The following is a 23,193-nucleotide window of genomic DNA, read 5'->3' as shown; positions in this document are numbered from 1 at the left end:
ATTGCATAATAATTTAATCAAAAAGTTAAAAGTATATATACATGTACATAACACAGACTTGTAATATCACATTTTATTTTTGGAACATTAAATATACTCAACAAAATTAATTAGGAGCCAGTAGAATTTTATTTATTTATTTATTTTTGGGTCAGTTTTTCCTGGTGGTGTAATACGTTAGTAATTTTTAATCACAGACGATTTTTAACTGTTATTTGATTAACTGTTATTTGAGTAAATTTGGGGCGGGATTTAGCCCAGTGTTAAAGAGCTCGCTTGATGCATGGTCGGTTTGGAATTGATCCCCGTCGGTGGGCCCATAAAAAAGATATGCCCAAAAATTTCTATTGGTCCTTAATTACCTTTGTTGAATATTGCATACTATTTGAGTATTGCATACTATTCATAAAATATATCTCCACCTATAGATCCTTAACATAAAGATTGAGGCCATTGTGCGTGATGTCACAGTAGGAGTAGGGTGGGGTGGGGGATAACAACAGCAAGTGAGTTGTAAAACGTCTTTTAATTTACAATGAAATGCCACATATAAAACTTATTTTAGCACCCAAAGGTGTAACTGAATGGTGCCCTTTATTGTATAATAGAATTTAAAAAGAAAAGAATAGTAACAGCCCCTGCATTTAAAAAAATGTCCACTTCAAAAAACCCAAAACCAATCTTAAAACACATTGTTGAAAAAAAGAAAAGTATAGTCCAAGGCAAACAAAGGTGTCCTGGAGAATTCCATCTCCACGGTATTGCTGATTGCCATGGGCAGTTGCAGAAGTTAAATACAATAATAATATATAAATAAATAAGCTACATGTAGAAGGCTTAATATCTGCCTACGGTACATGTAGATAAATTCATGTATACTTTCAGACCTGTTAAAACTTTTGTTCTAAAATACAAATTTGTTATTTACATGTAACTGTTAAATACCATTCATTTCTTAATCATGGTATATATTAAATTTACAAGTGTGCGATCAATTAGCCATTCTTGTGCGTTGTTAACGAGCAACTGCTCACTCACAGGGACACCTGTTGAGAGAGCGACAGAGTCGGAGACACCTGTTCTGTCAGTAGCCATGACGTTTCTGGCTAACAAGCCAGGGGCCTTATTCACAAAGCTCTCTTAGGCTCTGCTAGACAACAAAGCATCCTCTTTGCAAATCTTTTTGCACTGCACAGCGATATTGCAAAGTTGAAAGAGTTTAGTGAATTAGCTCCCTGGGCCCCGTTCCACAAAGCGATCTTAGCCCTAAGATCACCTTAAGTGCATAGCTACTTTATGCACTAAGATGATCTTAGTGCTAAGATCGCTTCGTGGAATGGAGCCCTAGATACTAAATAGCAGACCATTGACAATGTGTTTAACCCAATGAATTGGTTACCAGTATGCAAAAACAAATTCTGGTAACTCTTTTTGTGTAACCCAGTTCGTCTGTCCATGTAACCATGTAAATGATGTCCCTTGATTTTATGCTAATTAATAATCAAGTCCAAGGTGTTGTACTATTTATGTTTATGTTTATGTACTGGTGTCCAAAAGAAACCTTACAAGTCTTGAAATTATAATATAAAAAATATTTTTTTTTTTTTATTTTTTTTTAAATGGTATGGTGGGATATGAAAATATCATGAAGTTCAAAATTTAAACATCACAATGCACTTTGTGATACATGCAAAGTGTTTGTAAGGTGGTTTCTAAGTTCGTTCTTTTCGATTGGCAACAATATTTATCAAATTATTAACATTTTATGTGTGTAAAGTTTCTTTTGGATGTCAGTATACATGTGGTGTACACATCAATTAAAAGGTTGCATGTCATAGTTTTAGCCATATCGTCAGCCGAGAATTAACTTAAGTCTATCCCCAATATCAAATACATTGTGGATAAACCTAGTTAATTCTTGGTCAACGATATGTTAACATTGTCATCTTTAGAATTTTATTTGCTGGTATGCATCGTTCGATGTTGTAGGCATAGCAGTTATAGTGGCATTTATATGTGGTGAAACTCGCATAATGCCTAGAATCTTCACAAAATAAATTTAAAAAATATATATATATTTGCTATTTCCCTGAATATATATGAAAAAGAAATCAAAAGTTGTTCATATATTATTAGTTCAGCCTATTCCCCTGATTTGTGCTAATTGTTTTGTCTGGTCTTCCTCATTGTTATTATTGTTGATATTCTCATCATAGTTTTGTTACATATAAATATTACTGTATTCATGTAATAAATTCTTCAGTATTTTTAAGTGTTTTGTATTTCGGTGTTTGATGGATTTTTAAAAGTCTGAACTCTGGAGCCATCAGTGTCATGGCAACACTTATAAATTGCATGGGTATGATATAATTAAAGATTTGAGCCTAGACCCTGGGGCCTGTAGAAGTTCACCAACTTAAGCCCCACCCCCAAATAAAATAATAAAAATAAAAAACAGGCGCAGTATAGTAAAATTGGTTGGTGACATAATATATTTTTTAACAGCTGAAGTATATGAAACGCCCATCAAAAGTTTGATGGAAAACCATATCTATATTAATGAATATGTTACGTGTATGATTCAATTCTAATTATGTGAATATTTTGCAATGGGATGGATATATCCGTAACATCTTCAAAACCATCTTTAAATTTGTTGTTTTGAAGTGTGATAAAAAAAAACTCTTGGTTAATACATATTGAGCTGTCAGAGTTTCAGAGATATCGATAACATCTTCAGAACAATCTTTAAATTTGTTGTTTTGAAGTGTCGTGATAAATAAACTCTTGGTTAATACATATTGAGCTGTCAGAGTTTCAGAGATATCGATAACATCTTTAAGATGATCAGATTCATGATCACAGTTCACAAACTGAAATTGGTGCACTTTTGATTTGTCTTAATAAATAAACATGATGGTTAATCACCATTGGGCTGTGACGAGTTCCAGAGATCTACAATGTGTTCCAAATGTTTAGATTCTTGATCATAATTCACAAAACAAGTCTGTACTACATGCACTCCACACTTTTGATGTCTTGATAAACATGGTTAGTCAATGCTGGGGAGTCTTAAGTCCCAGAGCTCCATAACACATTCCAAATGGTTAGATTTATTGTCACAGTCAACTAAACACACATTTCTGAATTGTCTTAATAAATAAATACAAACAGAGGTGGATCAACATGTCCAAAGGGCATCTCCAATGAAAGAACAAATTAAGAGAGGGGGAAAAGATGCACTTGAATATGCTTGGGTGGATCTCCTTTCTTCCCCCCCCACCCCCCCCCCCTCCCACCTCTCCATTAGAACAGCTTCTAGGCAGGTGTCTATAATTTGCAGAGATCCATAACATCTGAATGTTCTGATTCATTGTCACAGTGCACAAAACTGTACTACATACTAAACGCAAACTTCTGAATTATCTTAATATATAAACACCCATTGTTAATCGGTAGTGGGCAGTCTGTGTACGTTCCAGAGATCCATAACATCTTCCAAATGGTTAGATGTATCGTGTACAAAACTGTAGTCCGTACTATACGCACACGTCGGAATTGCTTTAATAAATAAACACACGTGGTTAATCAAAACTGGGCTATTTATATCTTCTAGAGAGATCCATAACAATTAACATCTAAATGTTCCGATTTATTGTCACACTGCCCAAAACATGTCCGTACTAAACGCACCCGTCTGAATTGCAGAGAGATCTATAACAATTAAAATCTTCAGCATGTTAATCTTAAGATTCGTTGTCATAGCATTGGGCTGCAGGCCCGTACGCAGGATTTTAAGGGGTGGGGCGGCGAATTCCTTGAGATGGGACCAACAATGGCAAAAAAAAACCAACCTGTTTACGTAACGTTATGTAAATTTTATACATAAAAATGTAGACCTTTGCATACAGGCCTGGGATGGTTGAAGAGAAAAAATATTTTAATAAACCCCCAGAACTTAGAACGAGTATTGTTTACATGCCCCTGTACCACTAATGTTTCAGGCATTAAAACCCCCCAGAAAAAACCACAAAGTTTCAAATGATTGCTGCTTCCAGTTTTAGGTTGTTTGACACAAATATCACACTGTGTTGTAGGACCTTGCACCGTCGTCAATCAATGTCGAGCTTCCTGTAAGTGCCCGACAGATTCTCCATAGCATCTTCCGATTGTTTAGACTTGTTGTCTTTGTGCATGGTCATGTCAACAAAACCATACCGCATTTCCTCTTTGAAATCCTGCTCACTTTCCAGTAACACTTTGGTATATGCCTGAAAATAAAAAGAAGTCAAAAAAACTATATTACATCAATTGCATGTTCTCTTTAAAACCTGTGAATTATCCAGTAACATTTTGGAATACGCCTGAAAATATGAACAAAATTAACTTTTACCGCTCCTCTAAGTTTCAAACTTGTAGAAGCATCACGCGGGGAATATGGCTTTTTATGTACCCTCTGTGTGTTCTTTTACCCCGTGGGGGTAAAAGAGCACAGAGGCTACATAAAAAGTCATATACCCCGAGAGATGCTTCTACAACGAATTTATCTTGCCGACATGTCAAACCATATAGCCAGATAATCAAAATAACCCCAGACAGGTCAGGTATAAGGTTTAACGTGCGTATATACCACGAAGGTTTCACACACGCTTGTCCTGGGCTCAATCTCTGGCCTTTGCCAGTGACTAAGTCCAGGACAGAGGGGGGGGGTGGGGGGGGGGATTAAGTCTGAAATGGTCGGAATTTGGAATAAGTATTTAGTAGCGTCCAGCGACTTCGCGGACCGACTAGTAGACACCGAAAATGGGCCATGTTCTAATTGGCTGAATTTCGATTCCTTCGGATCTAACTAGAAAAACCTAGGTCCCAGACAATAATTGTTAACAATTTATTAACGGAGCTGTACCACGCGGACGCGAACGAAACCACCTGCCAGTGACGAAAAATAGTTCCATCCATAAACGAGTTTTTAACTTCAAATGTTTGTAATACGAAATTGTCTGAAAGAGATATTAATAAATGTATGTAGTAAAAAAATAAAAATATTAAAAATAAAAAACAACTGTTGCTAATCGCGCATTAATACAATAATACCACGTACGTAATTAGGTGGCCGAGTTCAAGATTGCAGCTTTTAAAAGTATTGAAATAGTGTATTTTATAGTAAAAATTAAATTAATTATGTATACTTGATTATCAATGTCATTGATAATCTAATTATTGCTTTAGCATTAACTGGGGTGGCTGGAAACTGTTGGAAATGACAGAATTTGGCTCCGCCCACAGGGGTATGGGATTTGTTCAACGGCAAACAACCAATGAGATTAAAGAATTTTACATGAAGGCGAGATAAAAAAATAAATGTTATCCAGATTCTGACATTTTTGTTTATTTTGGACAAAAACCAGCCTGCCTCCCACCTCCCCACACCTACAAAAATAGGAGCCCGTACGCCTATGGGTAGAACAAAGACTAAACTAGTACAGAAAATCGTTTATAAAAGTACCTTTCCGGACAAGGGCGGTCCCGTCCCTCCATACTCTTCCGGTAAAACGTCTTTGTCTATGAACTCTAGAAGTTCTTCTACCTTGGATCCGTGTAGAAATATCTACAGTAAACACAGTAGTAATAGTAGGAAATCAATTAAAAAAACCTGTGAAGTCAAAAGAAACAAGTTTATTGTATGTGAAACGAAATAAAAACTAATTTTGAAAAAAGAAGGAAGGAAATATTTTATTTAACGACACACTCAACACATTTTTTTTTACGGTTATATGGCGTCGGTGCAAAAACAAATTAATAATGATAAAACAATGGTTTAATTTGGTTGAGCATACCAGGCAAATATATTATTGGTAGTAAATCTTAAGGCAGAGATGCATTTTACTTGTAGAATGCAGGAAACTGCATTTCAGAACGTTTATGGGGGGAGCATACCCCGAACCCCTCTAGAAACTTTGCTTTGCGCCCTCGATCTTAGTCAGCCCCCCTCCCCCCCCAAAAAAAAAAAATATATATATATATAAAAAAAAAAATAATAATAATAATAAAAAAATAAAATAATAATAAAAAATGTCTACTTGCTTCGGTCGTGCCTGCACACGGGTAATTCCTTGTTATTAAATCAAAGTATTTGAAACATAATATAATATAACAAAATAAACATAATACAAACGAACACCAAAATGCACAAAGGTTTTTGCATTAATTACCTAACTGTTAAGACTCGTACAGACTGTACGGGCGTGCGTGCGGTTTGACTAAAAAAAAATCAAAATATATTAGTTTCAATGAGAGCATCTTAAGGTCAATTCATACTTTCATTGCCGATCTCATGCGAAACTGAAATTTATGTTTTTATTAGGTAAACGAAAAAGCGTTGAAAGAACGCGCACCAAAATTTAATATGAACATTGTTAAAACCACACTGACTTCACTGAAAAATGAGAATTAGGTTTGAACAGAAGCAGGACTGGGCGAGCCAACTACTCGCCGACAAGAGTCGGCGGTGAAGTATGAATCCAGCTTTAGACTGGAAGCGTGCGTCTGCAAAACGCATACAGGCAGTCGCAATGAAATAATTGTTTGTGGCGTATACGTCCAAAACACAATCCACAGACGCAACAGTCGGACCGCATACACGCGCTGCATACAGTCTATATGAACCTTTAGTCGGCAATATCTCACAATGGCAGCAACAGTTAAAGTTAAAGTTAGTTTGTTTTGTTTAACGACACCACTAGAGCACATTGATTAATTAATCATCAGCTAAATTGGATGTCAAACATTTGGTAATTCTGACACATAGTCATCAGAGAAGATCTGCTACATGTTTCCTAATGCAGCAAGGGATCTAAAATATGCACTTTCCCACAGACAGGAAAGCACATACCACGGCCTCTGACCAGTTATGGTACACTGGTTTGAACGAGAAAAAACACCCAGTCAGTGAACGGATCCACAGAGGTGGTTCGATCCTGTGACGCAAGCACCTGGTTTAAACAATATTTATTCCCAATTATAATGCTGGTTGGGGATTGGCCAATAGGCAAAATGTCTAAATCAAGGCTTCTCCCTACCATTTGATAATGCAATTCAGGTTTACATAAGATGACACAGACCAGTGGTAAATTCAATTATTCCAAATATTAAAGGCATATAATTCCCAATGGCAAGTTTAAAAATCTGTTCGCAACCCCAGGTCTACAAAGTATTATAAATAAAAGTAATATTGATTACTACTGAGATGGGGGGGGGGGGGGGGGGGGGGAGCACCTCAGGCGAGTTCTCGGTCGACCGAGCTAAATCCGACAGCCACAATGATTGCAAAGACAAAATGGATTCTTTACCATATATATATTCGTTGATCTTACCCGACTTTTTAATTTTTCGCTCATCAGATGTTTCATCAAGGTGAATAAGTGGTAAAACACGGCGTGTTCGTGTAAGTTGTGAAACCCTTTGTATCGCAGAGGCATGGAATCCTGGGAGAAAAAGATAATAATAGATTGGATGTTTAACGGCACCCCAGCACAAAAATACAACCCTGCGCAAAAATACACATCGGCTAGTGACGTTAAACTAATGTTCTATTTTTACAAGAATCAACACCTGTGAAACAATGCAATTTATACTTTTTTGTGTGTGTTCAGGTCAGGGATTCAAACCCAATACTAATCGAACGTGCACATTGGAAACAGGTAGGATGTTACAGCCCACACGACCATCATCAAATAAACATGTAATTTATGCCTTATAAACCTGATACTAGTGATAGTAATGTATTCTGGCGGAACTCAACAAAGACTGTCAGAAACTAAATCGGAAATCAGAGATTACACGTTTAGCACGTGCATCACACTTAATGCCAGCCATCCACTGCTGAGGATTTTCAGACCGAATCGTCCAGGCTAGATCTGAAAATATTTTATCGTTTTGTGTTATTAGTTTTGTAAATTATTCTTTTTATTTTGACCACTATTTTCACCTCAAGTTACTGACATGAATTGAGTGTTAAGTGTCTACCTGAAACCACGAGAGCTGGAACTTCAAGTAGTCTAAGGGCATGTTCTTCACGTGCTGCCAGTGGAAGTCTTTGAGATCTGTTAAAAACCGGACACCAGTCACCTGCACGTCTTCTTCCTACAAGCAAAATACACCACACATCACACAACTCGGTTTTGTTTAGCTGTATCCTAACCGGACGCGTGCGACGCGATACTATTTATATCCTTAAGCTGTATCCTAACCGGACGCGTGCGACGCGATACTATTTATATCCTTAAGCTGTATCCTAACCGGACGCGTGCGACGCGATACTATTTATATCCTTAAGCTGTATCCTAACCGGACGCGTGCGACGCGATACTATTTATATCCTTAAGCTGTATCCTAACCGGATGCGTGCGACGCGATCGACGCGAGCGATTTCATTTTAGATAATTATGTCGCGTCGCACGCGTGCGGTCGGTCAGGATGCGGCAATCGAAATCAATAATGTCTAAAATAATCGTTCGTGTCGCTCGCGACCGGTTAGGATACAGCTTAACCAGATGCGACCATAACGACAGTCTTATTTTAAAAACTGTTATCAACCGTTGAAACCGCCAAGAAAAGCTGTATCTCAACCAGCACCGAGGCGACACGAGCGATGCGAGCGATCATTTTAGAAATCATCGATTTCAATTGCAGTATCTTAACCGTAGGCGTGCGACGCAGGGGGGGGGGGGGGGGGGGGGGGGACTCATAGCTTCTTATGGAAACCGTTTCGAGTAGGCCTATCGCGTCGCGTACACTGGGTCACGGGCAACCGTGACATTGGTATACGGCGAACCGGTGCAACAGAAGAAGAGGTGGAGGTTGAGGAAACGTGCGCCAGGGACGGCACGGGGGGGGGGGGGGTTCAAACCCGGTGGCTCAACCACCGGCGGGCGGCCCCTTCTGCTACGCCACCCCACCCTAACCGGACCGGACAAGTCAACGAAGCGGACAGAGCCTGTTCAGCCTGCCGTTGTTGATCTGCCAGAGACGCCAGGGGCGGTTCTAAACACAGCAATGTGCGAAGAGCCGCCACGGTACACACCCCCCCCCCCCCCCACACACACACACTCTCTTCGATCTTCGCGATTCCAGCAACGCCACCGACACAACGGAAGGCCCCTGTTGAGTCGCAGGCCCGATCAGTCGCCGTTGCGAAGAGGAAGGCAGCCGCTCAATAGAGCGAGCAACAAGACAAGCCACGCCCTCCTCTTGGTCAACCGCCGCAACCCGACATGAGACAAGCCGAACAGTGGTCACTACAGGCCGGCAAACTTCATCAGCGCCACCAACGGCGGAAAGCTATCCGCCCGGTTCCCCCCCCACCCCCCTCCCTCATCGATATAAATAATATAATTCCATTTACCAAAATTTCATTTAATAATATTTTTATAAATGTCCTCAACTTAAATTTTTATTTGAAAGAAAAAAAAAAAAAATAAAAATTTTTATTAAATAGTTCGATCCTCTCTTCTTTCTCTTATTTATATTTGGACTGTCCTTCTAAAATGCTCCAAATTATCTAAATATTCGGTCGAGCATTTTCAACTCCCCCCCCCCCCATCATCCCGAGTCAGGCCACCGATCTTATCGGAGGTCGGACTCGGGATGGGCGTGTTCGAAACCCCAGTGGTATATGGGCACGTTAAACTAGCTATCTATCTATCGCACGCGTGCTGGTAGAATGCGGCAATTGAAATCAATGATTTCTAAAATAATCGCTCGCGTCCGGTTAGGATACAGCTTAAATGTTGTTTGGTTAGTTAATTTATGTTTGTCGCTCGTGTCGGGCGACAAAACAAATAGAAACAATTCTCAATCTGCCGCGCCGTACCGTGCGGTTAGGATGCAGCTTAGTCCGTATCATACCTTGCCGTATCCATGATGTTATATAGGGGGTGGGGTGAACTCCAGACATACAAATAAGCTCCCATCCTAGCAAAAGTTAAAGTTTGACCCCAATTATTTTGAATCAAAAAATATTATTGGTAGTAAATCTTATGACAGAGGTGAATTTTTACTTGTACAATGCAGGAAATTACATTTCAGGACATCAAATTTTTACGGAGGAGAATACCCCAAACCCCCTAGAAACTTTGCTTTACGTCCTTGATCTCAGTCACACACCAAGGGCGTAGGCTGGAGGGGGGGGGGGGGGGGGGGCGCTGAAGCATATGGTCCGCTTTCGGAACTAAAACATACAGGTTTATACATATGGAGTTTCTGGTGGTGCAAAATCAAAATAGAAAGAGGTCCACTTGGTTCATATACGAACCCACTCCCCAGGTCCAGATCACGCTACGCCCGCACACACACACACACACACACACACCCCAATCTCTACTTGTTTCTGCCGTGCCTGGCGCTTCCATTACTTTATTAACCATTGGCTATTGGATGTCAAACATTCTGCCGGAACATAATCATCATAAAAACCCGCTACATTTTTCCGTTAGCAGGAAGGGATCTTTTATTGACACTTTTTTTCTCTCATACTACACATGTATGCAACTCTTTTTTTTCTTTTTTTTCTCATACTACACATGTATGTCAGTCGTTTGGCATTCGCTCGAGCGGGGAAGGGGATAAAATTGATGAATGAATGAAGAATGAATGAATGATTGATTGATTGAATGAATGAATGAATGAAAATATGTTTGTTTTGTTTAACGACACCACTGGAGCATATTGATTAATTAATCATCGACTATTGGATGTCAAACATTTGGTAATTTTGACTCGTAGTCATCAGAGGAAACTACATTTTTCTTAATGCAGCAAGGGATCTTTTATATGCACTTTCCCACAGACAGGAAAGCACTACCACGGCCTTTGTCCAGTTGTGGTGCACTGGTTGGAATGAGAAAAAGACCCAATCAGCTGAATGGATCCATCGAGGTGGTTCGACGTACGCACATCAAGCGAGCACGCAACCGACCGAGTCCCGCCTCGAATGAATGAAAGAAATGTTTTATTTAACGACGCATTCAACACATTTTATTTACGGTTATATGGCGTCAGATATGGTTAAGGACCACACAGATTTTGATAGGAAACCCGCTGTCGCCACTTCATGGGCTACTCTTTCCGATTAGCAGCAAGAGATATTTTATTTGCGCTTCCCACAGGAAGGATAGCACAAACCATGGCCTTTGTTGAACCAGTTATGGATCACTGGTCGGTGCAAGTGGTTTACACCTCCCCACTGAGTCTTGCGGAGCACTCACTCAGGGTTTGGAGTCGGTATCTGGATTAAAAATCCCATGCCTCGACTGGGATCCGAACCCAGTACCTACCAGCCTGTTGACATGAATGAATGAATGAACGAGTGTTTCATGACACACCAGTACGAAAACAACAACTAAGATACGTTTTAGTAACTAGGACAGAGCTTAATAAGTTTGGCCCAATCCTTTTGTTGTTTATGTAACAAGGTATGTTTTCAGTCCAAAAAAAAACAAAAACAAACAAAAACAACAAACAACAAAAAAAACCACCAGCTATCGGATGTCAAACATAGGTCTGTATATGACGATTGACATCAATGTTTTTTTCTATATAAAACCATCAATAACATATGACTGATGACAGTGACAACTATGCATTCGTGCGGCAAGTTTTTCATAATTAATTGACGACTTTCACTTGTTTTGTGGAGTATTTCATAACCTCAAGGGGTGGGGGTGGAGGTGGGGGATGTGTTGGTCTGTAGGTGGATGAACATTATTTCTATCATCCGGTAATTGAACACCTGTGATTTCCCACTCTCTTGGAACAAGTAAGAACTGCTGCCACCACGACGAGAAATAGCATATATATATATATATATATATATATATATATATATATATATATATATATACATAACATATGTTTGTATGTATGTATGTATGTATGTGTATATATACTCAACAACGAAAGTTTAGCAAATATCTTTTATGACGTCTAAATCTGCCATGGTTGAATAAACTTAAAATAAAACCAGATCCTTTTGTTGTGTTAAGACAAAAGGTTGATGAGTTTATGTTGTTTGTAAATAGTAAACATTTCATATGTGAATACTAATTAATAAAAATAGGTTAATTTATAAATGGCATATCATTCTTTTAACATTAGCTAAACTTTCGTTGTTGCATGTATATATATTACATACCTGATTAACGTGGAGACACTGCGACCTACCTCTAGCAGCTTGGACATAATGATCATCGATGTTTTCAGTATGTCCCAGGCTGGGTATTTGTCGGGGTCCCAGAGTCCTGAAACGAAGAAGCATAGCGTCCATTCAATAATTACCTAAACCTACAGGCCCATCGGTACGATATCTGGAGTTAGTGTGAAGGGTTGGAGAGGGGGGGGGGGGGGGGGCGCAATCTCTGGTGATGGGGGTCTCGGTTTATAGTGCGGGCTGTAGGCAATCCATATTTTTATGTTTATTTATAAAGAGTCGGATTAAAAAAAAAGGTACATTTTCGTCCTCGAATGCGAGAGGCACATGCCCCTCTCCGACAATCGGACAAGTGTACACATATGTACGAATATAAATGCAGCACACATACGGCAACTAGCCAGAGTACTCTGACTGTAAGAGAGCTAGTAAATGCTATAGGCCTATATTTTATAGGAACCAGTATTTACGTACCTGGGGCTTAATTCACTAAACTCTCGCAACTTTGCGATCTCGCAGTGCAATGCTAAAAGACTTGCAAAGAGGATGCTTTGTTATGTAACAGAGACTAAGAGACATTTGTGAATTAGGCCGGTGGTCTGTAGAATAACACTGGGCTGCCTTGTTTGTCTTTTCCGTCTACTTTGACAACAAACTCGTTGTCTAGAACATTTTACAGATTTCACGAGAACCCCACATTTACGTACCTGGTCTGTAGAATAACACCGGGCTGCCTTCTTTATCTTTGCCGTCCAGTTTGACAATGAAGTCATTTTCTAGAACGTGCTGGATGCTAGAAGGCAGGAGCGTCGCGTACAAGTCTGGCTTTTCTAGTTTCCTCTTGTAGTAGTTGATGATCAGGGTGAAGGAACGTTCCTGGTCGAACTTCTTAGCGCGGAGGAATCTCAACAAGAACAGACTGTCTGTACGGCAGTTTAGTCCTGAAAATAAATTATAGTAAATTCATTAAAACAAATAACCAGCAAGACAAACATATCTTATAGTTGAATCAGGGTCTCGTTCTTTAGACTTTGACAGTGTTCGCTTCACTGTTTTCTTTGTAGTCCTGAGGGGAGGGACGTAGCCCAGTGGTACAGCGTTCGCTCGATGCGCGGTCGGTGTGGGATCGATGCGCGGTCGGTGTGGGATCGATCCCCGTCGGTGGGTCCATTGGGCTATTTCACGTTCCAGCCAGTGCACCACAACTGGTATATCAACGGCCGTGGTACGAGCTTTCCTGCCTGTGGGAAAGTGCATATAAAAGATCCCTTGCTGCATTAGCGGGTTTCCTCTGTTGACTACGAGTCAGAATTACCAAATGTTTGACATCCAATAGCCGATGATTAATTAATCAATGTGCTCTAGTGATGTCGTTAAACAAAACAAACGTCTTCTTCTTCAACTTATTTTCGTGCTTATATCCAATTAAGGTTCATGCACGCTGTCCTGGGCACACACCTCAGCTATCTGGGCTGTCTGTCCAGGACAGAGGGTTAGTTGTTAGTTGGTTAGTGGTTAGTGAGAGAGAAGAGGGTGTAGTGGCCTCACACCTACCCATTGAGTCCTTAAGAACTCGCTCTGGGTTGGAGCCAGTATCGTGTTACGAATCCTGTACCTACCAACCTGTAGTCCGATGGCTTAACCATTGCGCCACCGAGGCCGGTCTAAATTCATTAAAACAAATAACCCGCTAGACAACCCCCATCAGCTGTATATCTTATTAATTATTATTTTTCTTTTCTTTTTAAAAATCACTTTTAATCTGCAAACACTTTTAATCTGCATCGGTCAGTGATTTCGATTAAATGTTTATGGAAACTAGGCTTAATTCTGCTCACCCGCACCTACATGTGACTTAGTATTACATTCCAGCCAGTGCACCACGACTGGTATATCAAAGGCTGTGGTATGTGCTATCCTGTCTGGGATGGCCAGGGCTCGAACTTAACGGCGGCACCGACGGTAATTGCCGTCGTTGAGATATAAATTGCCATCGTTGAGATATAAATTGCCGTAGGTAGAGAGCATCACCGATGGCACTTTTGTGCCGTCGATAAAGCTCCTCAACAATGGTGAAATGTATACACCTGGTGTACATTATCTGCCAATAATTAACATTTGCACGTTTAAAAGATGTCTACATATAACAAGATAGCATTTCTGTCAGGTTTATTTGCTGCAAATGTCACTTTTAAAAAATGTTTGCCATAGGCAGGCTCAAAATCGTCGTCGGTGGACTGTTTCACCTACTGCAATTCTTTAAAAAATTGCCGTGGGAGACAAATTCTTAAGTTCGAGCACTGGGATGGTGCATATAAAACATTCCTTGCTAAGTTGCTACTAATGGAAAAATGTAGCGGGTTTCCTTTTCTCTGTCTCTAAGACTATATGTCAAAATAACCAAATGTTTGACATCCAGTAGCCGATGGTTTAAAATAAATGAGCTCTAGTGGTGTCATTAAACAAAACAAACTTTTTAAAGTTACCTGGTAATCTCAACAGCCTCTCTCTGAAAGCGTTGATCTCTTGTTTCCGTGTGTTAGGGTCCTCACACAGTTCCGCTTTCGCCCGTTCTAAACACGCGGGGCTCAGGGTACAGACGTAGCCGTTCGACATGGTCACGTGATGCACTTCTCAACTGAAATAAATGTTTAAAATACGTTAAAAAGATGAGGATCGATATCTGGATGGGGGGGGGGTCTATCTTTAGTGCGAGGACCACAGTCTCTAGTTGGGGGTGGGGGCGGGGGCTTCACAAGTCAGACGTCTATAGTTATTTACAGAGAGAGTAGAAGAAAAAAAAACCCCGTACATATTTGTCCTCGATTGGAGCACCCCCCCCCCCCCGCTCCCCCACACACACACCGGTTCTACGGTCATGGATTATCCACAGGCTCGTAGCTAGTCACATGGGGAATGCAACTCACTGGCGTAGGAACGGGGGGGAGGGGGGATATGCCCCCCACTTTTCTCAATCCAACAATCCAGTAGCAGCAGCGATGGTTTATATACATTTATATATGTGTGTGCGCGTAACACCCCCACCCCACCCACCCACCCTTCCTACGCCCCTGTTGCCATTTTTAAACATTTAAAGTCATGACACATACATATTTTATCACAAAAACACTAGATCTACGGGGCACTTAAAGAGTGGGGGAGGGCGTGTGCACACACAATGACCACTAGCCCCTGAGTCCGCGCCGGAGTGGCAGTTCCAATGAGGGCACAAACACGGGCGGACATTATTAAATAATGTATTTTTTAGAAAGGGGACCAACGACAAGCGGGCCCTTCACTGAAAATTGTAAACAAAATGTACAAAAGAATGGGCACATTTTTTTTCGGGGGAAGGGGGGAATATAAATCAAAGGTCATGGTATATGCTATCCTGTTTAAAAAATGAAACAACTCCACAAAAGCAACTTCAATTAATAATAATGACAATGATACCTTGAAAAAAGTTCATGTTTGTCGTTTATCATCGATATTGGATCTTTAACCGTCCTTAAAATGCTTTGCTATAAATAATTAATACGTTTAGGCCTTACTACCTACACAATTATGAGATGGAACGTCGTGTCATTATGACGTCATCATAAACGTCTTCATGTATTGTGGTACGATACTAAGCAACGCAACTTGTAACGTTGTCAATAATCCATCCGTTTATTGGAATGGATTTATCAATGTCCCCACGTAGTAACGACAATGAGTTCGCTATACATTGACGGATACTGTGGTAAGTTTCGTTAAATTAATATTGCAAGTTACAAGCCAGGGCCCCGTTCCACTAGGCGATCTTAGCCCTAAGATCACCGTAACTGCACAGCTAACATATTCACTCTTAAAGCTGTATCCTAACCGGCCGCGAGCGACGCGAGCGATGCGAGCGGATTATTTTAGAAATCATTGATTTCCACTGCCGCATCCTAACTGCACGCGAGCGACGCGACAGATATATATGTCGCGGCCGTTTAGGATACAGCTTAAGGTGATCTTAGCGCTAAGATCGCTTTGTGGAACGGAGCCCAGATGTTCATCAAAAATGATCTACAAAGACTGGGTAATACTTTAAAATCATTTACCTGATATTACCAGAATTATGTCCCCTTGTTAAATGCACTTGGTTGGAAGATTTAGTTTTAAAACTGGTTGAAAACGAATTCTAAACTTACAAATGTATTTCAGAGCATGACTGCTTTTTTTAAAAATCGACTAAGACATTCACAGACAAACAGGTGCATTTAATAATTAGGAATACATAAATTATAGTCAGTTCCGCGTCAAGTCCGTACACAGCCATAGCAACCGTGTACAAATAGAAACAGTGTAACTGAATTACAACAGGGCTCGAATTTAACAGCAGCCGTAAGACAAATTGCCGCAATACTCTAGCCATATGCTCCAATGACCTGAACATCAAACGGAATCTTAGGCTATGCTGGCTGTGTCTTATTTTGCATGAACATTAGTAATTGGACATCATACACAAACGCGACTCACACTTGTTTATTTTAAGTGGTCGACTGGTATATCAAATTAAGGCCGTGGTTACACTGGTATGTGTTACCCTGTCTGTGGGATGGTACATATAAAAGACCCCTTGCTACTAATGGGGAAAATGTAGCGGGCTTCCTCTATAAGAATATATCAAAATTACATCAGACCTTCGTTTTTGACGGGCGCGAGCGCTAACACGCCTGTCAACCCCCGTCAACTCAATCTGACGGGCGCGAAATAATGCGCCCCTAAATTGAACAAATCACGCTTGTATTTTATTTATTTTTAACTCTGCCATTTTAATTGTTTATTGAATCCAATCCACAACGCCACAAACCTTTCCTTTCTGTTCACAATGAACTTCCTAGAATACATTTTATAAATTGAAACCCGATTGGTTGGTTATCTTTACACTGATCCAATCAACTAGGAGTTCACTTATTATTAAGATCTCGTCGGTTTTGTTTTGTTTTGTTTAATTTCGTACAATGCAGGTAATGCTCGCAAAATTTATTTTACACTGTCGTCGTTTTGATCACGTGCAGAAAAAATAATAGGTGCGTTGTCCAATAATATCTATGATGTGTATAATGTTTATACATGTTGATATCACAGTAAACGCGTACACCAACAACAAACGAATTTAGTAAAGCAGGTTTTCGTTTTGTTAATAGTATAGCGACGTACTCTGTTTCACGATACTCCACGTGATTTAAAGCCAAGGACATTGACCTTGGTAGAGTCAGATTTCAAGTACATGTAATCGTTGACAGACACCGGAAACAAACACACCTATTTAATTTCAACTTAGTAATTCCAATTTACCGAGTGTAAAGCATGTATATTTTAAAATGAAATTTACATTAGGTGTGTTTGTTTGTTTGTTTGTTTGTTTGTTTTATTTAATGGGTTGCTATGATTCGAGTGTATAATAAATGACGTGTTAACTACAGTACACCGAAAATGAAAGCTAATCCTGTTTGTAAAAAATATATTTGTAAAAATTGTAGTAAGATATATTTGGGTAGAAAACAGTAGATGACGACATTTTCTGTTATGATGTTTTTTTTTTGTGTTTTTTTTTGGGGGGGGAGTTTTAAAAAAAAAAAATTGCAGGTACATAACATGTATATTATGATATCATGATAAATGTGATAACCCTGTGCCATGTGGTTGTTACACTTTTACATTCAGTTCACAGGTTTGTGTCCATGGAGAAATCATATCATTCTGCGATGAAAACCAAACTTATTGTACTTGTTTTAAATAAAACAGAATAAGCACAAACAAATCAGTTTCAATTCCTTATTCATAAAAAGTCAACAGATTATCATGATTCAGAAAAAAAAAAAAAAAAGGTTTTATTTAACGATGCACTCAGCACATTTTATTTACGGTTATATGGCGTCGGACATATGGTTAAGGGCCACACAGAGATTTAGATAGGAAAAACAGCTTTCGCCACTTCATGGGCTACTCTTTTTGATTAGCAACAAGGGATCTTTTATATGCACCATCCCACAGACAGGATAACACATACCATGGCCTTTAATATACCAGTCATGGTGCACTGGCTGGAACGAGAAATAGCCCAATGGGCCCACCGACGGGGATCGATCCCAGACCGACCGCGCATCAAGCGAGCGCTGTAGGGAAAAATATCCGCCCGGTCCCCCCTTCCTCTAACCCTAACCCTAACCCTAACCCTAACCCTAACCCTAACCCTAACCCTAACCCTAACCCTAACCCTAACCCTCAACCCTCAACCCTAACTAAAAATAATAATGGAGGGGACCGGGCGGATATTATACCATAATTTTTTTCTCAATAGATTTTCTGGTAGAGCATGTCTCGACCCCTCCACCCCACACCCCATAAACTTCGCTTGCCACAGTCTGGATCCCCGTTAAAATGCCCGTTCACGCGCCTGTTAAATTTGGCATGAAACACCATGCTCCCTTATTTATTTTTAAACAGTATACATGTATACATATCTACACACACAAAGACATACACACACATGCAGTTTTACAATACTCGATATGCGTTATAACTAAGATTGACAGCACGTACCTTTACTTCGATGAATTTCGTATTGCCTGGTAATGTTCATCTTTTACTACTAACCCTAGGTCTAACTAGGGTGTAGGCTACAGTAAAGTAAAAGAAACCACAGCTTCGATCGCTACACTAACACTTACCAACTGTCAGTGACCCGATTATTTTTGCCTCGTAATGACCTAGTATCGATGCTAAACATCACGTGACTATGGCAAACACGCTTTCGGAAATACTGATACAATAATAGACCAGGGCTGTGCAGGGGTTGTGGGTGGGATATGCCAGTTGTGGAACACTGGTTGTGATCGGGAAAACAATAATTAATGGGTTCACGGACGATACTGTATGGATCATCATTTCTTTCTGTGTTTTTTTCGTTGTGCTACAAAGCGTGTAAGACGGTCTTTCTAGCACCATTCGGCCATTGCTTTAAAGGGGCAGGACGTAGCCAAGTGGTATCTTAGCGCTCGTCTGATACGCAGTCGGTCTGAGATCGATCCCCATCGGTGGGCCCATTGGGCTATTTCTCCTTCCAATCAGTACTTCACGACTGATATATCAAAGGCCGTCGTATGTGTTATCATGCCTGTGGGATAGTGCATATAAAAGATCCCTTTCTGCTAATGAAAAAAAATAAAATCTAGCGGGTTTCGATGGGACCCATACTCCCTGCCCACGACAGAATATGTGTTGTTGGTCTCTCTTTTTTTTAGGGGGGGGGGGGGGGGAATGACTTAATTTAAAGTGCATTCACCCCTAATATGCATATTTAGTTTAAGTAGTTGCATGTTGACCCCGAACCCCCACCCCACCCCCACCCCTTGATGGCATATCCGACTGTGCCCTGCAGAAATCCTGGCTTGATGTGTTCAGAAAACTGTAATTCTTCCTTACAGCAGCCGTTTAATTCACAAGTGTCTGTGTTTCATATATTTCCGAGAATTCATTTAAGCCGTCTTATCAACATATTCCTGTCATCCTGTCACACGCCAAGTCGCAGCATAAAAAGTACAAAGTGACGTAATATATCAGAAAGGGGCGGGACTTAGCCCAGTGGTAAAGCGATCGCTTGGTCAGCGGTCAAGTTAGATCGACCACTGTCGGTGGACCCATTGTGCTATCATATCAACGTATTTATGTCAACCTAATGACGTAAGATACAAATGGGGGGGGGGGGGGGGCACGGCAGTGGTAAAGCGCTCGCTGGATGGGTGTTCGGTCTAGGATCGATCCCCGGTGGACCAGTTGGGCTGTCTTATCAACATATTTCTGTCATTCTGTCACACATCAAGTCGCAGCATAAAAGCTACAAGTGACGTAAGATACTAATAAGGTCGCGGGACGTAGCCCAGTGGTAAAGTGTTCGCTTCGTCAGCGGTCAAGTTAGGATCAGCCAATATCGGTGGACCCATTGGGCTGCCTTATCAACGTATTTATGTCAACCTAATGACGTAAGATACTAATAAGGGGGCCCAGTGGTAAAGCGCTCGCTTGATGCGTGTTTGGTCTAGGATCGATCCCTGTCGGTGGACCCATTAGGCTGTCTTATCAACGTATTTCTGTCATTCTGTCACACGCTAAGTCGCAGCATAAATGCAACAAGTGACGTAAGATACTAATAAGGAGAGGGATGTAGCCCAGTGGTAAAGCGCTCGCTTGATGCGTGTTCGGTCTGGGATCGATCCCCGTCGGTGGACCCATTAGGCTGTCTTATCAACATATTCCTGTCATTCTGTCACACGCTGGTCTAACAAAGACCGTGGTATGTACTATCCTGACTTGGATGTTACATATAAACGATACTTTGCTGCTAACTGGAAAGAGTAGCCCAATGCGTGGCGGCTGCGGGTTTCCTCTCTCATTATATGAGTGATCTTTAACCATAATAGTATTATGTCCGACGTCATATAACTGTAAATAAAATATGTTGAGTGCGTCGTTAAATAAAGCATTTCTTCCTTCCTTCTATACACTAGCAACGCTTTACGAGAACAGCGGCGGATCTAATTGGGGACCCAGGGCCAGCCCCACCCCTAAATTTTGTTCTCTTTTTTTAAATGAATCCCTTCGGGAACGTTTGTGTCCTTTGGCCATATGTAGTGGTCTTACACCTGCCCATTGAATCGTTAAAACTCACTCTGGGTGGGAGCCGGTACCGAGCTGCGAACCCTGTACGATGGAAAGGAAGTTTGTTTTGTTTAACGACACCAGTAGCGCACATTGATTTATTAATCATCGGCTATTGGATGTCAAACATATGGTCATTTTGACACAGTCATCGAGAGGAAACCCGCTACATTTTTCCATTAGTAGGAAGGGATCTTTTATATACACCAACCTACAGACAGGATATCACATACCACGGCATTTGATATACCAGTCGTGGTGCACTGGCTGTGACGAGAAATAGCCCAATGGGCCCATCGACGGGGATCGATCCCAAACCGACCGCACATCAAGCGAGCGCTTAACACTGAGCTACGTCCCGCCCCTGTATGTCCGATGGCTTAACCACGACGCCACCGAGGCCGGTAATATAAATAGACGTTGTCCAAATTCGGGCATTTTCGTTTATTTCGGGCAGACGATCAGTCGACAGAATTGGGAGCCCCAATGTACTACGATTAGGCCTATGTCATAGCGAACTGGAACCTACTAATCACTAACCTATATTCAACTCTGAAAAAAGTTACCTATGGACCTGAGTAAATAAGTAAATATTACTTACTTTCAAATGACAGGAGCTGGTCGTAGCCCAGTGGTAAGCTGGTCGTAGTCCAGTGGTAAAGCGCTCGCTTGTTGTAGGATCGATCCTCCGATCGTGCACTACGACTGGTACATAAAAGGCCGTGGTGTGTGCTATCCTGTCTGTCGGATAGTGCACATAACATATCCCTTGCTACGAATGAAAACAAATTGTAACGTGTTTCCTCTCTAAGACTTTATGCCAAATTATCAAAATGTTCAACACACAATAGCCAATGATAAATAAATAAATGTGCTCTAATGGTGTCGTTAAATAAAATAAACTTTAATTTCACTTTGAAACGCAATACGTAGCTAACTGTAAACACTTTGCATGATCGCAATGTGATTCAGAGACGTATGTGTATAACAATGAACTGTGGCTATATATACACACTGGTCATTCTTCGGGAAAAGCATATTATGTATAATAATTATACTGTAGATATGCACATGACTAATTGAATAGGAGCTATACAGCTAGAGTATAGTGACTTGCGTCACACCAAATCAGTTCCAGTGGCTGCTAATGTTAACATTTAAACAGTTTGTTAAAGTTTGTTTTAGGGCCGCAGCTAGCGGCGGGGGGGGGGGGGGGGGGGGGGGGGGGCAAGGGGGCAGTTCCCCCCCGAAAAAATTATAGAAACTTAAAGAAAATTATCTTAACCGTTTAAGGAGTTTTAGACTATTAACTACTCAGTTGCCCCCCCCCCCCCCCCCCAACAAAAAATCCTAGCTACGGCCTTGTGTTTTGTTAAACAACACCACTTAAAGCATATTGATTTTACATTAAATTTGATTAATTATCGGCTATTCGATCTCAAATGTTTGGTAATTTTGACGTATAATCTTAGAGAGAAAGCCCGCAACCATCCCACATACAGGATAGCTAAGCACATAGCATGGCCTTTGATATACCAGTCGTAGTGAACTGGTTGAAACGAGAAATAGCCCAATGGCCCCACCGACGGAGATCGATCCCAGACTGACCGCGCATCAGGCAAACGTTTTAAACACTGAGCTACATCTCGCCCCTCTCCCCACACTAACAGATACGTTTTTTATAAAGCAGGGAGAAAATGCACATTCCAATACTTAAAAGGGGGAGAGATAGGCACAGGCCTACCGACCCTCGTTCCTACGGGCAGGTTGCCAGAGTACTCTGCCGTTCGACAGCTAGACGGACGTTTGGATAATTATAATCACTCTCTGCTTTCAAAATGACAACCGTCCAAATGTCCATCTATAGTGTAGATCTCGAATGGTAGAGTACTCGGGTTAACTAACCCACGGGGCCAAGTATTTTTGTTATAACTACTTAAACATTTATGAGACTGTTAAAAGGGTATGTCGACTTTGAGAAAGCTGGGTTATATTTACCTGTCGCTGTGTCACTGTGGCCTGCCATTGAACTGCCAAACAAGCTCAACAAACCCGGCGCATACAGTCAGACGGTGTGGTCGTAACCCCATGCAATTGTGAAATAGTGTTTCGCTCTGATTGTGGTGTTCAAAGATTTTTTTATTATTATTTGCGTTCGCTTCGAGTACGTGAGTGGCGTGTAAATTGATCATTTCGACTGGTCTACGATTCGTCGAATTGTCAAGTCATTGAGGCCCATTGGTTGCGATTCAGTGTGATGATTTATTAATGATAGGACTAAAACACTATTGGGTTTA

The 23,193-nt window shown here is 40.7% G+C and overlaps 1 protein-coding gene across 4 annotated transcripts; it reads right to left on the bottom strand.

Moving 5' to 3' along the window:
• On the bottom strand, positions 1–22,985 carry LOC121373285 (alpha-tocopherol transfer protein-like). 4 transcript variants are annotated; one of them, XM_041499815.1, is made up of 8 exons: positions 22,895–22,985; positions 14,692–14,843; positions 12,913–13,146; positions 12,220–12,296; positions 8,026–8,142; positions 7,374–7,484; positions 5,507–5,608; positions 1–4,271 (listed from the first exon to the last, which is right to left on the bottom strand). In XM_041499815.1, the coding sequence occupies exons 2-8, from the start codon at positions 14,819–14,821 to the stop codon at positions 4,113–4,115; spliced, it is 930 nt and encodes a 309-aa protein (XP_041355749.1). In that variant the 5' UTR covers positions 14,822–14,843; positions 22,895–22,985; the 3' UTR covers positions 1–4,112. The 4 variants fall into 4 exon arrangements, with proteins under 4 accessions (XP_041355749.1, XP_041355748.1, XP_041355747.1 ...); XM_041499814.1 differs by lacking the exon at positions 22,895–22,985 and adding an exon at positions 21,498–21,637; XM_041499813.1 differs by lacking the exon at positions 22,895–22,985 and adding an exon at positions 18,782–18,936.
• Between the last annotated feature and the right edge of the window lie 208 nt (positions 22,986–23,193).

Source organism: Gigantopelta aegis, chromosome 5 (assembly GCF_016097555.1).
Source record: "Gigantopelta aegis isolate Gae_Host chromosome 5, Gae_host_genome, whole genome shotgun sequence".
Lineage (NCBI taxonomy): Eukaryota > Metazoa > Mollusca > Gastropoda > Neomphalida > Peltospiridae > Gigantopelta > Gigantopelta aegis.
The sequence above is the reverse complement of the archived record's forward strand: the minus strand, read 5'-3'. Positions and strand labels throughout refer to the sequence as shown.